The sequence below is a fragment of the Camelina sativa genome, chromosome 13, assembly GCF_000633955.1.
Source record: "Camelina sativa cultivar DH55 chromosome 13, Cs, whole genome shotgun sequence".
Lineage (NCBI taxonomy): Eukaryota > Viridiplantae > Streptophyta > Magnoliopsida > Brassicales > Brassicaceae > Camelina > Camelina sativa.
In genome coordinates, this window is record NC_025697.1 from 7,307,179 (window position 1) to 7,319,833 (window position 12,655).

The following is a 12,655-nucleotide window of genomic DNA, read 5'->3' on the forward strand; positions in this document are numbered from 1 at the left end:
GAGAGAACCCATCAATATGGAAAGCTCATGGCAGCCTAGATTTATTAAGAGACGAAGAGATTGACAAGACCAAATTTGTCAGAGTTTGTCGGTAGATGCAACAAGGAAAATAGGAGAAGAGATAGAAACAAAAAAAAAAAGAGAAAAGGAGAAAGACAAAGGTTTTAGGGTAATGAAGTTGTACAATTCTGATCAACACTATTTATTCATGGTTAGTTTCTTTATTCTTGTTAGTTTGTGCATATTCCTTAAAATAAACCGATTGAGAAGAAAGAAATAGGTTGAGAGATCTTGTATATACAAATATTTAAAAAAAGACCATCAGATGTTGAACTGTGAACAACCAGCAACTTTTCTGACTTGGAAGAGTTCCAGTCAACACTAAAACTTCCTTGATCTTCAAATCAACAAGTTTCCAAGCATGATTAGAAGAAAGATCTTACAACCTTGCTGATGAAGTCGAGATAGACGAAATCAAAGCCAGCCAATGGTGCATAGGAGACATTGTTGCCGGAGAAAAGCTAGCCAGCATTGCTAAAAATAACCAATAACGCTAACTTCAATATGGAGACAAACTAGAGATCGATCGAGCCTAACTTCAATATGTCTTCATCATCTTGACAAGCTCCCGCCTCAACTTCAATATGCGTTGTTTACAAGGAAGTGCATATTAAACTGGCCTAGTATCGATCTATTATTGGATTCAAATGACCAACCTCTTCTTATACTGAAAAGATAATAACCCCATATCAAATTAATGAAGCCATGTTATTCCTTTATTCATCTAAATCTTGTCATCTCGTTTTCACAATAGTATTTAATGGGGTGAATTGCACTTAGAACTACTTTATATCAAACTTCTAATGTGCAAGAAAAGCTTTTAATGTGCCGACATAAAAAAAAAAAAAAGACTCCCTATCCGATGTTATTATCGTTTCAGTGTAGGATTACAGTCCATGAAATTGTACGATCCACAATGAAATTACACGTCTCATATGCTATATAATTTTTTTAATATTTTTTAATTAAATTTGAATTTTTCAGCTGTATATATAATACGAATATGATGATCACATGAGAGAACTCATAACATAACACACAATAGTGAGCAAAGAAATGGCTTCATCACTTAATATCATCGAGGTAGCACGAGTCACCCCTTCGAACTTTGACTCGTCTGAGTCCCTCACTCTCCCACTCACCTTCTTCGACCTTCAATGGTACAAACTCCACACGGTTAAACGAGTCATCTTCTATAGACTCACCGACGCAACTCGCAATGTCTTCGAGTCAGTCATCGTCCCCAAGCTCAAAGCCTCTCTCTCCTCATCCCTCTCCCACTATCTCCCACTGGCTGGCAAACTCGTTTGGGAACAACTAGACCCCAAACCGAGCATCATCTTCTCTCCAAATGACGCCGTCTCATTCACCGTCGCCGAGTCAACAGCTGATTTCTCTAGTTTATCCGGCAACTTACCGTTCTTCTCCATTGAATTATACCCGTTAGTCCCCGAGTTAAGTGTCTCCGACGAGTCAGCCTCCGCCGTGTCGTTTCAAGTCACGTTATTTCCAAACCAAGGGTTTTGCATTGGCGTAAACGTACACCATGCAGTTTTGGATGGAAAAACGACAACCATGTTTCTCAAATCCTGGGCTCGCAAATGCAAAGAAGAAGAAGCCGCACACACTTCCCTACCACAGGATCTAACCCCATTTTACGATCGTGCCGTCATAAAAAGTCCAAGGGATTTGGATACAGAGGTCTTAAACGTTTGGCACTCATTAGCCAAAATGTTCAGCGGCGGTAAAGAACCCGAAAATCCCAAAAGCTTAAAGCTTCTGCCGTCGGGGGAGGTCGGTACTGACGTGACTCGATACACTCTCAGTCTCACTAGAGAAGATGTTGAGAAGCTTAGAGAGCGACTCAAGAGAGAATCATCTGTTTCCTCCTTAGCAACGAAGGAGCTTCGCTTATCGACATTTGTGGTAGTTTTCTCGTACGCATGGACGGCTTTAATCAAAGCCAAAGGCGGTGATCAGGAGAGACTAGTCGGGTACGGATTTGCGGTGGATTGTCGAAGCCTCATGGATCCACCGGTTCCATCGACTTATTTTGGCAATTGCATTTCTGCTTGTTTTAAAACGCCCATAAAGGCAGAGACGTTTATGAGTGAAGAAGGGTTTTTGGCTGCTGCGACATTAGTTAGTGATTCGGTTGAGGCATTGGACGAGAGTGTAGCATGGAAGACTCCAGAGCTTTTGGAAGCATTTGCGACTATTCCACCAGGAGCACTACTTCTCTCCGTTTCAGGTTCGACCCGGTTTGGAGTATACGGGTTGGATTTCGGGTGGGGCAGACCGGAGAAAGTGGTGGTTGTGTCGATTGATCAAAGCGAAGCGATTTCCATGGCAGAGAGCAGAGATGGAAATGGTGGTGTGGAGGTTGGCTTCTCTCTCAAGAAACATGAAATGGATCTTCTCATTGATTTGCTTCATAACGGCCTAAAAAATTAAATCATTTTTCTTTCTTCACAAGAAAAAGAAAAAGGTGATATAAGGCTAAGCTTCTTCGTCTCCAACAACGTCCAAACATGTACACTAAGTCAATCGAAGCGGAAGATTCGATTGTAGGCTTTGTAGCTGTGCATTTATTCTCTCTTTCTACTACTTGTTTCTGCTCTGTTGCATCACACAACTGCTACCTGTTGTATGCTCTATTTTATACTCTGTTGTACCTCAAGTTTACTCAGCTGCTAAGCATATTTCTGTTATGTTGCATTACTCCACGATTCCCTTCTTTTGCTCTGATGCACTTTGAGGTTTACCCAGCTGCTTATAAATGACTTGTTGTTATGAGCTTAAAACATGATTGGTTGAGCTCTCACTTCTTGGATCTTCTCAATAAGACACCAATGTTCACCACGTCACTTCATTCCATGTGACTTCACATTGAGCTGTCTTGGCAGATAAAAATGCCTTAATTTTAAACCACCCACGTCACTTAATAATCATCTTATCCTTTATCTTATAAAGCACAAGTCACTTGGCAGATAAAAATCTGACACATGGCAATTTAATTAAAATTAAAAAAATAATAAAATTAAATGGAAGAAATAAAGAAAAGCAAATATTTTAGGTTTTATATTTTTTTCCATTTGTTGTTTTTTAAAATGAAACGTGGGTGGTTTAAAATTACCTTCTAGTGAAAAAAACAAAATGCTAAAAAATCCCAAAATTTTCACACCACGATTCCTATATTTTTGAAACTGTTTAATATCTCTCTCTATTAATATAAATGACGATGAACTGTTTGCTCTTCATTTCTTGCTCTTACGCTTTTTTCTTTTCTTTTCTTAAATCATATATGCAGTTTATAGTTTTCTACAAATTTCTTATCTGTTAAAAGAGCATCCTATCATAATTTCTTTCTTTCAAGCATGAAGGTGAAAAGTACTGACAGATTATGTTTATCTTCAAATTCATTTCTCAATATTTATATTAAATCTCACACTTTTGGTGAATCGTGACTAACAGTCTCTTCTTTGGTGTGTACAGGTTAAAAATGCCATGAAACCTTTTTATTATTAAATTTAATAGTTAAAAATATAATCCTAAATGCATTTAGGAAAGAATAAGGAGCAACAAGTGCTCGAGAAATCCTTCTACACAAAAAAGAATAGAGAACTACACATGTCCTGGAAGAAAAGGTTAGCAACAACTTCCTTAAGCTTTTATAGTTTGGCAACCAAATATTTTTGTTTCGATTTACATATGTAGGTGATATGTAATTAAATGCATTACTCTTTTAAATTTAAGAGAAAATCCAGTTAGTATATTCTGTTATTATTTGTGATTTTTCAGTAATGTTCTTAATTTTTGTTTGTTCTGAAAACCAGATATTATTTTTAAAAAATAAACTAATGAGGTTTCTAAACAAACTATTTTTATTAATTTGATCTATATATATATTTGATTTGTTTTCTGTTCATATATAACTTCGATACATCTAAACTAGCATTGATTATTATCTGTAAGCTTTCTGAAGCTTCAATAATATCTTATTTTTCATCTTTTATAATTACAATATATATTACCGTGCGTATGCACCTGTCATAATATTAGTTATATTTAATTATGCATTTCAACTAAAGAAATAGATGACACTGAATATAATTACTCAAATTTCAATGCGTAATAATTATAAATTTTCCTACTCGTTGAATATTTTTTTCTTTATTTTGTTCTTTTTATATAATAATTTTTTGTACTACCACGAAAAATTGGTATATTCCACGTGACTCTTTTTATATTTTAGTGTTAGATATATTTCACATGGAGATAATATATGTTTATAGACTTGTGATCTATGCAAGAGCATAGATTATGTTTTTTCCATGTAACTATGTAAGCCAGACGGTTTCAGAATGGGTCTTCCTCGCAAATTTTCAATTTTTATAGTTTAATAGATAGGGTTTTCATGTAAAAAAAATGATTATCTTCATATTGGATGTAAATTTTTTTCGTTTTAAAATTTTTCTCATAATATATACGAGAATAAAAGTTTTATATGGATTATGTGATGCTTTATTTATTTCTCAATATTAGAATCAAACAAATATGAGATGTGAAATTTAATGATCAATGGTAAATTAATATGGTAAATTAGATATACAATTTTAATTGTTTAGTTTAATTAGTTATTAAAATTTTGAAATTATTAATGTGTGTCATTTTTATAAAATGATTCAATTGTATATATTAATATATATTTTACATTTAACAATTATTACTAATTTGTTTTTGAAACATTTATTTATAATGACAATATGATATAATGTTTTATCAAAAAATAAAATTAATTATATATAAAATATTAGTTGTAGAATAATTATATTTATTGTTTTGGTAGGTAGAATTTGTGGTTGATCTGTATTTCACGTTGCAAAACCCAAATAAAAGAATGTACTGGAGTAGGTGAAAAAAAAAAAAAAGAATGTACTGGAGTGGACCATCATTCAGAGAGTTTCAGCCATTCACATATTCTTCATCAATATTTAAAAATGTTAAATTAAAATAACATCGTCGGTGCACTATTTTTCATCTCATATTTATTAAAGGAACATTAACCAGATACAAAAAAAAAAAAAAAAAAAAAAAAAAAAAAAAAAAAATAAAACTAATATTNGGAGCCCACTAAACTAAACCGATCGAGAAAGAAGGGAATAGGTTGAGAGCTGTTAATATAATAATTAAACACATTCACTTTAATATTAAAAAAAACCCAAAATTTGATCATATGACTTGAAAGCTTTTAAATTTTGTTTTATTTTTAATCTAATTGAAGAATTAAATAAAAAGCCATCAAGAAAAATATTTTAAATGTTTATTTTTAAATCAACTGAAAAATATTTTAGTCTTTTTTAATATGGTTAATATTTATCTTACTCTATCAAGTTAAACTTTTTTTTTTAAAATGAAAATATTTTAAAATTCATATTATTTTATTTAATAATGTATTTCAATTATATGAATGTATGAATCCGAATATAAATCTTCAAGTTCTAAGGCATACTAAAGGTATAAACTATAAAGTTCCCTAGTCTTCAAATATCTTGTCGTTTATATTGTTAATTTTTTCTTTTTCTAATAAACTTTAAAAATAATCACTTATTTTCATATTTAATGTGAAACTTTTGGCACTGTTAGAATTTAGGAATATTCTTTTTATTTTTATAAATTTTATTCTTTTGACACTCACAAAAAAAATGACCTGACCGATCGTCATGCTCTTAAATCAATCAACCTCTTCAAGGGGATTTCATAACTTTGGGGCACTAGATCTATCATTAGTGTTAACGCCGCAATGAAGAAAGTGAAACCATTTAAAAAAAAAAAGTTTATTATAGCTTAATGGCGTGTACATTGGATGTTTCTTCATAAGTTTATCACTTCAAAAAAAAAATATATATACATATAATATAATATTTTTTTTATTATGAGAATTTCTCATAAAAAAATGAGAACGATTTTCAAATGGAATGGTCCAATGCACATGGTCTAAGAGCAAGTGCATTAGCGTATGTTTCCACCGTCCTTCAGTATTAAAATTAAAAAGTTAAATCGAAATAAAGAGATTATAGAAGAAACGTTCCTCCAAACGGGACGTAATTTGCTGTATCCTCCATTACACGTAGCAGCGTCGGACAGTTCTTTGACTCCGTCGGTTCCTTCTTCACCGGCAGCGATAAGATTCCTTGGTGCGACGGAGATGTCATCGCTGTAAGTGTTTCTCTAATCCTCCTCATGTGTTCACTTTTCTTTTTTCCGAAGATGAAGAACCATCTCTTTGTAGGCAAATGGAATCACGAACTGTTTGGGAAAAATTTAAAACTGTTTTTGTTTTGCCAATTTCTGAAATCGGATTTGCTTTCTCAAAAGATTAGCCCCATCCTTTGATTTTTTTTTTGGATTCGAGAGAACTTTGAAATCGAGCTTTAGAACTTTAGTTACTACCATGGTTTTAGTTTGATAGCTTTAAAAACTCAGGTGGTTTTTGATTGATGTGTAGGGATGTGAAAGAGAGATTAAAGAGGCCACAGATTCTGGCGCTGAGGATCTTAAGAAAGAATGCTTAATGTGATTGTCGTGGTCTCTTGTTCATTCCCGTCAACCCGAAATGACCAACTATGAGTGACACCAATGCTCATACCAAACTTAGAAAACTCTGAAAATAATATTAATATATTTAAGGGACCAATGCCCATGCTCTAAGGTCCCGCTTACATGTTCCCATTAATCGTCCAACGCGCTAGGTCTCCACTCTTACCCTTAATTGAAAGTGTTGTAGTTTATTTTTCCAAACTCGATATAAATTTAAATGTTTACAACTGCATCCAACAATCTTCTGAAATTTCTAGAGGAGCTTCCTTTCGAAGAGACAGCTTCGTGTGCTACTTCTTTAAGCTTCTTAGCATTACGTTTCATCTTCTTACCATCATCTTGAACCAAAACACGATCCAGACACTTCTCAAACCCATCTTTTGTGAAGAGTCCATTGGTAATCGTCATTCCAATCTCCCACACAACCTCCACCGCTCTCCCGTTCAATCTCTGATCACCAAAGAAGGGCCTACAAATCATGGGAACACCTCCAGACACACTCTCCAACACCGAGTTCCATCCACAATGCGTCACAAACACACCCGTCGCCTCGAGTTTCAGAAGTTCCGCTTGTTGAGCCCATGGAACAACGATCCCTTGCTCTCTCGTCCGATCCAAAAACCCTTTAGGTAAATGAACCATGCTCTTAAGCGACCAAACAAACGGCACTTTACTCGACTCCAATCCTTCTGCTATCGCCGCAACCTCTCCTGGAGGTGGTGTCATCACCGTACCAAAGCTAATGTACGCTACAGAACCAGGGGGTCGCTTCTCCATCCAAGCCAAACAACCGTGAGGATCGTTCACTAATGCCTCCTTTTGCGGTGTGGAAGATAACAACGCGAGAGGACCAATGTTCAGGTAACGTTTGAATTCCGAACCAAGTTTCTCAGTAAATGTAGGATCCAATTCTTCAAAAGAATTGATGAAAACCGCAGTGGCACGAGGTAAAGCACGACCCATTTGGTGCAACAAGTTAGAGAAAACAGAGTCTAAATTCCCAAACGAAACACCTTCGGGTATGTCTTTAACTCTGATCTTCTCCATTCCTGAAATAAACCCTAATGTCTCCTCCATACGTCCACCAACTTCTGTAAATTAATCACTAATCGAGAATTATTACTAGAAATACATATAATGTCTATCCTCTGTTTCCTCTTTTAGCTAAGTTTCCTTTAATCGCATATTTATTTATTTATGAGATTTAAGGACAAATATTTTTGTATTTGTATATATGTTTACCTTTGACGCCGATGGTTTCTCTGATGAGATCTGTGTAGAGATGAGCGGTGAGAGAGGTTGCTCCGGCGGTCCAAAACGCGACCCACGACGCATTCATCTCCGCCGCCATATCAGCCGCGAACCAGAAAAACGCATCAGTCAGCATGCAATTCACTTTCTTACCAGCCTCCTTCTCCGCCGCCGCGATCTCTCTCTTGAAATTCTCCGGCGCCGATTTTACGAACAGCTCGATCGCCTCCTGTGGTTTCCCGGCGAACACGTATCCTTCCGGAACACCGTCGGGAATGTCGTGGACTTGAATGTTCGCCGGACGATCGGAGGAGGAGGAGAACAACGAGGAGTTAGATTGAGCGGTGCTGAAGAAGGAGAAGACGGTGGAGGGAGAGGCGGAGGCGAGACGGCGAGTGACGGAGAGGAGAGGAGCGGCGTGAGTGCCAAAGGGGAAAGCAAGAACTGACACGTGAGAGTCTCTGGCTGGCTCGGAGGGATTGGCCATGGTAGAGTACTTGGTAAGTTAGTAAGTAGTAGTATTTGAAGAGGAGACAAAGGGTAAAGAGAGTGATTAAACAGAGAGGAACACGGGAATGGTTGAGGATGAGCCACCGAGCAAGTATAAAGCTCGTGACCCCCGGTGGTTGGTATTAGTATTATTAGACTACATACGTACCTCTCTCTCTTTCTTTACCAAATTAATTATTTTGACCAGTAATACAAAGAAAAACCCGATTATATAAGTTTTATTTGATATGTTGAGTTACTTGGCTTTGGCTTTGGTTTTTATGTTGTTTGATCGCTTATGTGTTTCTTTGTTTAGGACGGTCTAATCGTTGGTTTAGGCTAGATGTTTGGATTTAGAGGTCCTTACTTTACGGGTTGGATTTTTCGTGCAATCCGGTATCAGCACTTTTGTGGCCTTTATTCTTTGATTTGGTTGTTAGTCTGGTTAACTTGTTCTGCTACGATCGTGGATGGTTCAATTTACCCACTTGTTTGGGTTTCTTCCGGTTTTGCTAGAAGGTTGGTTTAGTCGTCTTCCTTGAGCTAGTGCGTTCATCTCTATCAGGTTCCGCGATTCGTGCTACCTTCTCCGTGGTTCTCTTGTTTAGGCTTAATTGAGACTATTTCATTCGTGGTTCATTCAAGTTCTGTAGATTGTTTTTCTGTATAAGTTTCCCTTGTTTGGGTGTAATTTCCTTCTTTTGGGTTTTAGTTTCTGGAGATATCTTTATTTTCCTCCAGCTTAGTGTTTCAAAACGCATCTCATTCTTGTAGTTCACAATCATATTTTATAACGAAAAGAAAAAAAGTTTTATTTGATTTTTACCATAAAATTAATTTCAGAATGTATGTTTTCTTATTACAGTCGTTTTTGTCTAAAAGGATTGTTTTGCATTTGTGACACATTTGAGGAGTGAAAATAGGGAAAGAGGGATAGAACTGTTGTGACTTATAAGATGTATATATATATATATAGCTTATTTAAATAAATAAAAATCAAAAAAATAACTATTCACTGCAGATTTCTGTTGGACCGCTGTATATCAGACTTTTCTAGTATGGAAACACGGTCTTGTGTTAATTGTGTCCCAAAATCCGCGAATTTTTTTGTTTTTTTTTGGAAAACGCAAATTTGTTTTAAATGTTTTGATTGATGAATTTAATATATTTTTGAAAAAGGCAACTCAAAAACCGCTTTTTAATGGTTATCATTCATGGCCTTGTTTTCTATATTTTTCCTTTTCAACTGAAGATATGTTTCATTTTATAAATAATCTTATATATATATATGAAATAAGACATTATTATAGAATATGTATCAAATTAAGAAATGAAATGTTGGTACGTTTCGGGGTGACGGTTGTATGAATTTATTTTATAGTAGGAAGAATATTATGAGCAGTGTGGCCAGCCACACCTTCCCGAAGATGGGGTTAAATGGTAGCCTTTACTTATAAAAAGAGGAAACATTTGCTACTTATTACCAACACATCCCGAACCGTCGTGGCTAGTAAAAATGTCAATCAGTGCATAGAGACCGTTATATATAGATGGCCATTTTGGAATGTAGACACTAGACAGAGGATTGATTGTGTATATGCTTTGTTGAGAGAAAACATTCATTCTGCTTCTGGATTTGTCCTAGTTAATTAATGTTACAATTATAACGAAATATATATATATATATATATATGTTACCTTTGAACATGAAAATGGGGACCACAAGAACAACTGAACAAGAAATAAAATAAAAATTGGTAACTAGATTGATTCTTCCAAAAAGCTTTCTGTTTTGGTAGGTAAAATTAGTGGTTCATGAGCGTTCTCTCATAAAGGCAGATCTGTATCAGTATATTATCTCACACGTACGTTGGAATAGTCAAGTCTTGTCGATCTTATTTTTTAGTACTTTAGTGTGTGACCAACATGAGGATGTATTGTCCTACCAAAAAAAAAAGAAAAAAAAAAGAGAGGATTTGAACCAAAATGGCAAAATGCATTTAAGAGAGTAGTAACATGGAACATATGTAGGAATAAAAATAAAATGATTATTTTTTTAAAAATACTATATGTTTACCCCTCACATTTTTATAAGCTTATATCCCTTCCATAAACGTTTTATGCTGAAAACATTTTCCCACTATTGGAGTCAAAATTATTAAGGATTTATGTGCGGAATTTAAATATACATAACATATCATGTAATACCTTATACTAAGGATCGTCAAAAAAAAAAAAAAAAAAAAAAACCNACATATTATTTCTGTTTGGCAACATTAATCCACTAACTAACTAAGAGCAAGTCCATCGGGAGGATTTAGTCGAGGACTCTTCTTTTTTTTTGGGACAAAAAATAAATCAAAACTCATGAAAAACAGAAGAGTTGTCTCTTAGCTTTGAGACCGACTCTTATTGGATACGTGTAGAAATATGATTGGTTTTATTTTTAATATAAAAACAATGTTTTTTCTTTTCTTCCCTTCTTTCTCTTTCTTCTCCCCATCTGTTTCGCGACACCGTTCCTACTTCCTTCACTCGACAAATTCTCATATTTGCGAGTAAACAATCTCCGTTCTTTGCTCTTTCTGATTAAACAATCTTCAGTCGGGGGTGATGATTAAGCAATCAGAACAACACATCATATGGAACCGTTGATTCGTTGAGAGTCTTCTCCACCAAATCAAAGCGTTTCCTTCACTGCTTTTCAAGAATTTGATGAACCAATCTCCATCTGATGTTAATTTCTTGTTTCTATTTGTTTGAATTCTTGTTTTATACCGATTTATAAATTAGGGTTTTGGATTTTCGAAAATTAGGGTTCTTCAATATCTCTTTTTATTTGTGTTCGTAGGCATGATTTTAATTAGGATTAACGAAATTAGCCATGAATGAAGATGAAAGCTGTGCAGAATTACTGATGGTTAGAACTTGTTTTACTCGCTTGGTATTTCTTGTTTGGTGAGAAAATGGCTAAAGCAACAAAGACCATGTCCCTGCGTGTTGTGACTAAGATGTTTGTGTGTTTGTTGGTTGGGTTTTTGTTGTGGCTTGTGCAGACACTGTTGGTCGTAGTTCTTGCTTCCTCGTTCCATATGAGCACTTACTTTGACAGGATTCAAGAGTCTTTGTTTACTCAGTACGTGATTGAGACGCTCTCTGGTCCTCCTTTGATTGAGATACAAAAAAACGAGGAAGAAGAAGAGAGAATCAGGTACCATATCACTTTCTATGGGCTTGGTCGTGGGTAGCTATATCTTCTATTTAATATAGGTTGCTAGTGATCTACTCGATAACACAACACTGGGGAAAACTTTACTTTTGAAACATTTCTGCAAGAGTCAAGGACGATTACGTTTATGTCTATTATCTCAATGTTCTCTTTTTCTCTTCTTCGCTGGGTTTCATATAATTCTCTTCTTCTCCATTACCATATCTCACATTTTCACTCTTACTGATTTGTCTCTCTACCTGGATTTTCGAAAGGTATAACCTTTTTTTCAGATTATTTTGATTCTCATTGTTCTGTTCTCGATTTCATCATCTGAACTATATTAGTGACGATTTCACCAGATTTATCACTGATTTGCTTCTTGTTGACTGTTTGGTTATGGCTATTTCGTTTCTGGAAGATGCTGCTAGGGCTATTTCGTTTCTGGAAGATGCTGCCAAACACTTTCCTTGTTAATTTCTGTTTCTTTTTACTTCCTTCTATATCAAAAGTTGGATCTTATTTAGCAAAAATCAAAACTTTCCTCTACAGTATCAAGTCCCCTTGTTTTGGTTTCCCTGTTTATGATCATGTGGGATTGGTCTCTTTATTGAAAAGCTTCTGTTTTGGTGTGCAGGAAATGATGCAAGGCACCAAGCCTCTGAAAGTGCACAAAAGGGTATATTGTGAAGGTGCAACCTATTGAAGTGCCTACTATTCCTTTTAGTGAACTCAAGGAAGCAACAAATGATTTTGGTTCCACTTCTCTCATCGGTGAAGGCTCCTATGGAAGAGTATATTATGGAGTTTTGAACAATGAGAGTATATTATGGAGTTTTAAATTATGTTTTACTTAAAATATTTTTAATTCAAAAATAAGAACCTCAATAAAAGCTTTACCATTGGAGGAGGATCATTTTCATTAATTTTTCAAAAGTTTTTATTTTAAAAAAGTACATAATTTATTACTTCAAAATTGTAAGAGACTCAAAATTGTATTCTCCCAATGGAGATGCCCTAATATTGCTGTTTTTTCTCATGACAAAT

General features: G+C 35.0%; 2 protein-coding genes and 2 long non-coding RNA genes across 4 annotated transcripts; 3 read left to right on the plus strand and 1 right to left on the minus strand.

Moving 5' to 3' along the window:
• Positions 1,066-2,884, plus strand: LOC104735738 (phenolic glucoside malonyltransferase 1-like). Its single transcript, XM_010455582.2, has one exon. The coding sequence runs from the start codon at positions 1,117-1,119 to the stop codon at positions 2,512-2,514; it is 1,398 nt and encodes a 465-aa protein (XP_010453884.1). The 5' UTR covers positions 1,066-1,116; the 3' UTR covers positions 2,515-2,884.
• On the plus strand, positions 5,358-6,921 carry LOC104735740. Its single transcript, XR_759488.1, has 2 exons — positions 5,358-6,279; positions 6,569-6,921. It is a non-coding gene; the product is annotated as an uncharacterized LOC104735740 (long non-coding RNA).
• Positions 6,724-9,045, minus strand: LOC104735739 (UDP-glycosyltransferase 78D2-like). The gene is made up of 2 exons (XM_010455583.2): positions 7,903-9,045; positions 6,724-7,751 (listed from the first exon to the last, which is right to left on the minus strand). Exons 1-2 carry the CDS (start codon positions 8,396-8,398, stop codon positions 6,874-6,876), a joined length of 1,374 nt encoding a protein of 457 aa, XP_010453885.1. The 5' UTR covers positions 8,399-9,045; the 3' UTR covers positions 6,724-6,873.
• Positions 10,866-12,534, plus strand: LOC104735741. The gene is made up of 2 exons (XR_759489.2): positions 10,866-11,611; positions 12,246-12,534. It is a non-coding gene; the product is annotated as an uncharacterized LOC104735741 (long non-coding RNA).

Bases quoted from the DNA above. Each gene is read 5' to 3' on its own strand.
- LOC104735738 (XM_010455582.2), top strand. From the start codon at position 1,117: ATGGCTTCATCACTTAATATCATCGAGGTAGCACGAGTCACCCCTTCG.
- LOC104735739 (XM_010455583.2), bottom strand. From the start codon at position 8,398: ATGGCCAATCCCTCCGAGCCAGCCAGAGACTCTCACGTGTCAGTTCTT. The intron at 7,752-7,902 runs GTAAACATATAT...ATTAATTTACAG, and splicing joins AGAAACCATCGGCGTCAAAG to AAGTTGGTGGACGTATGGAG.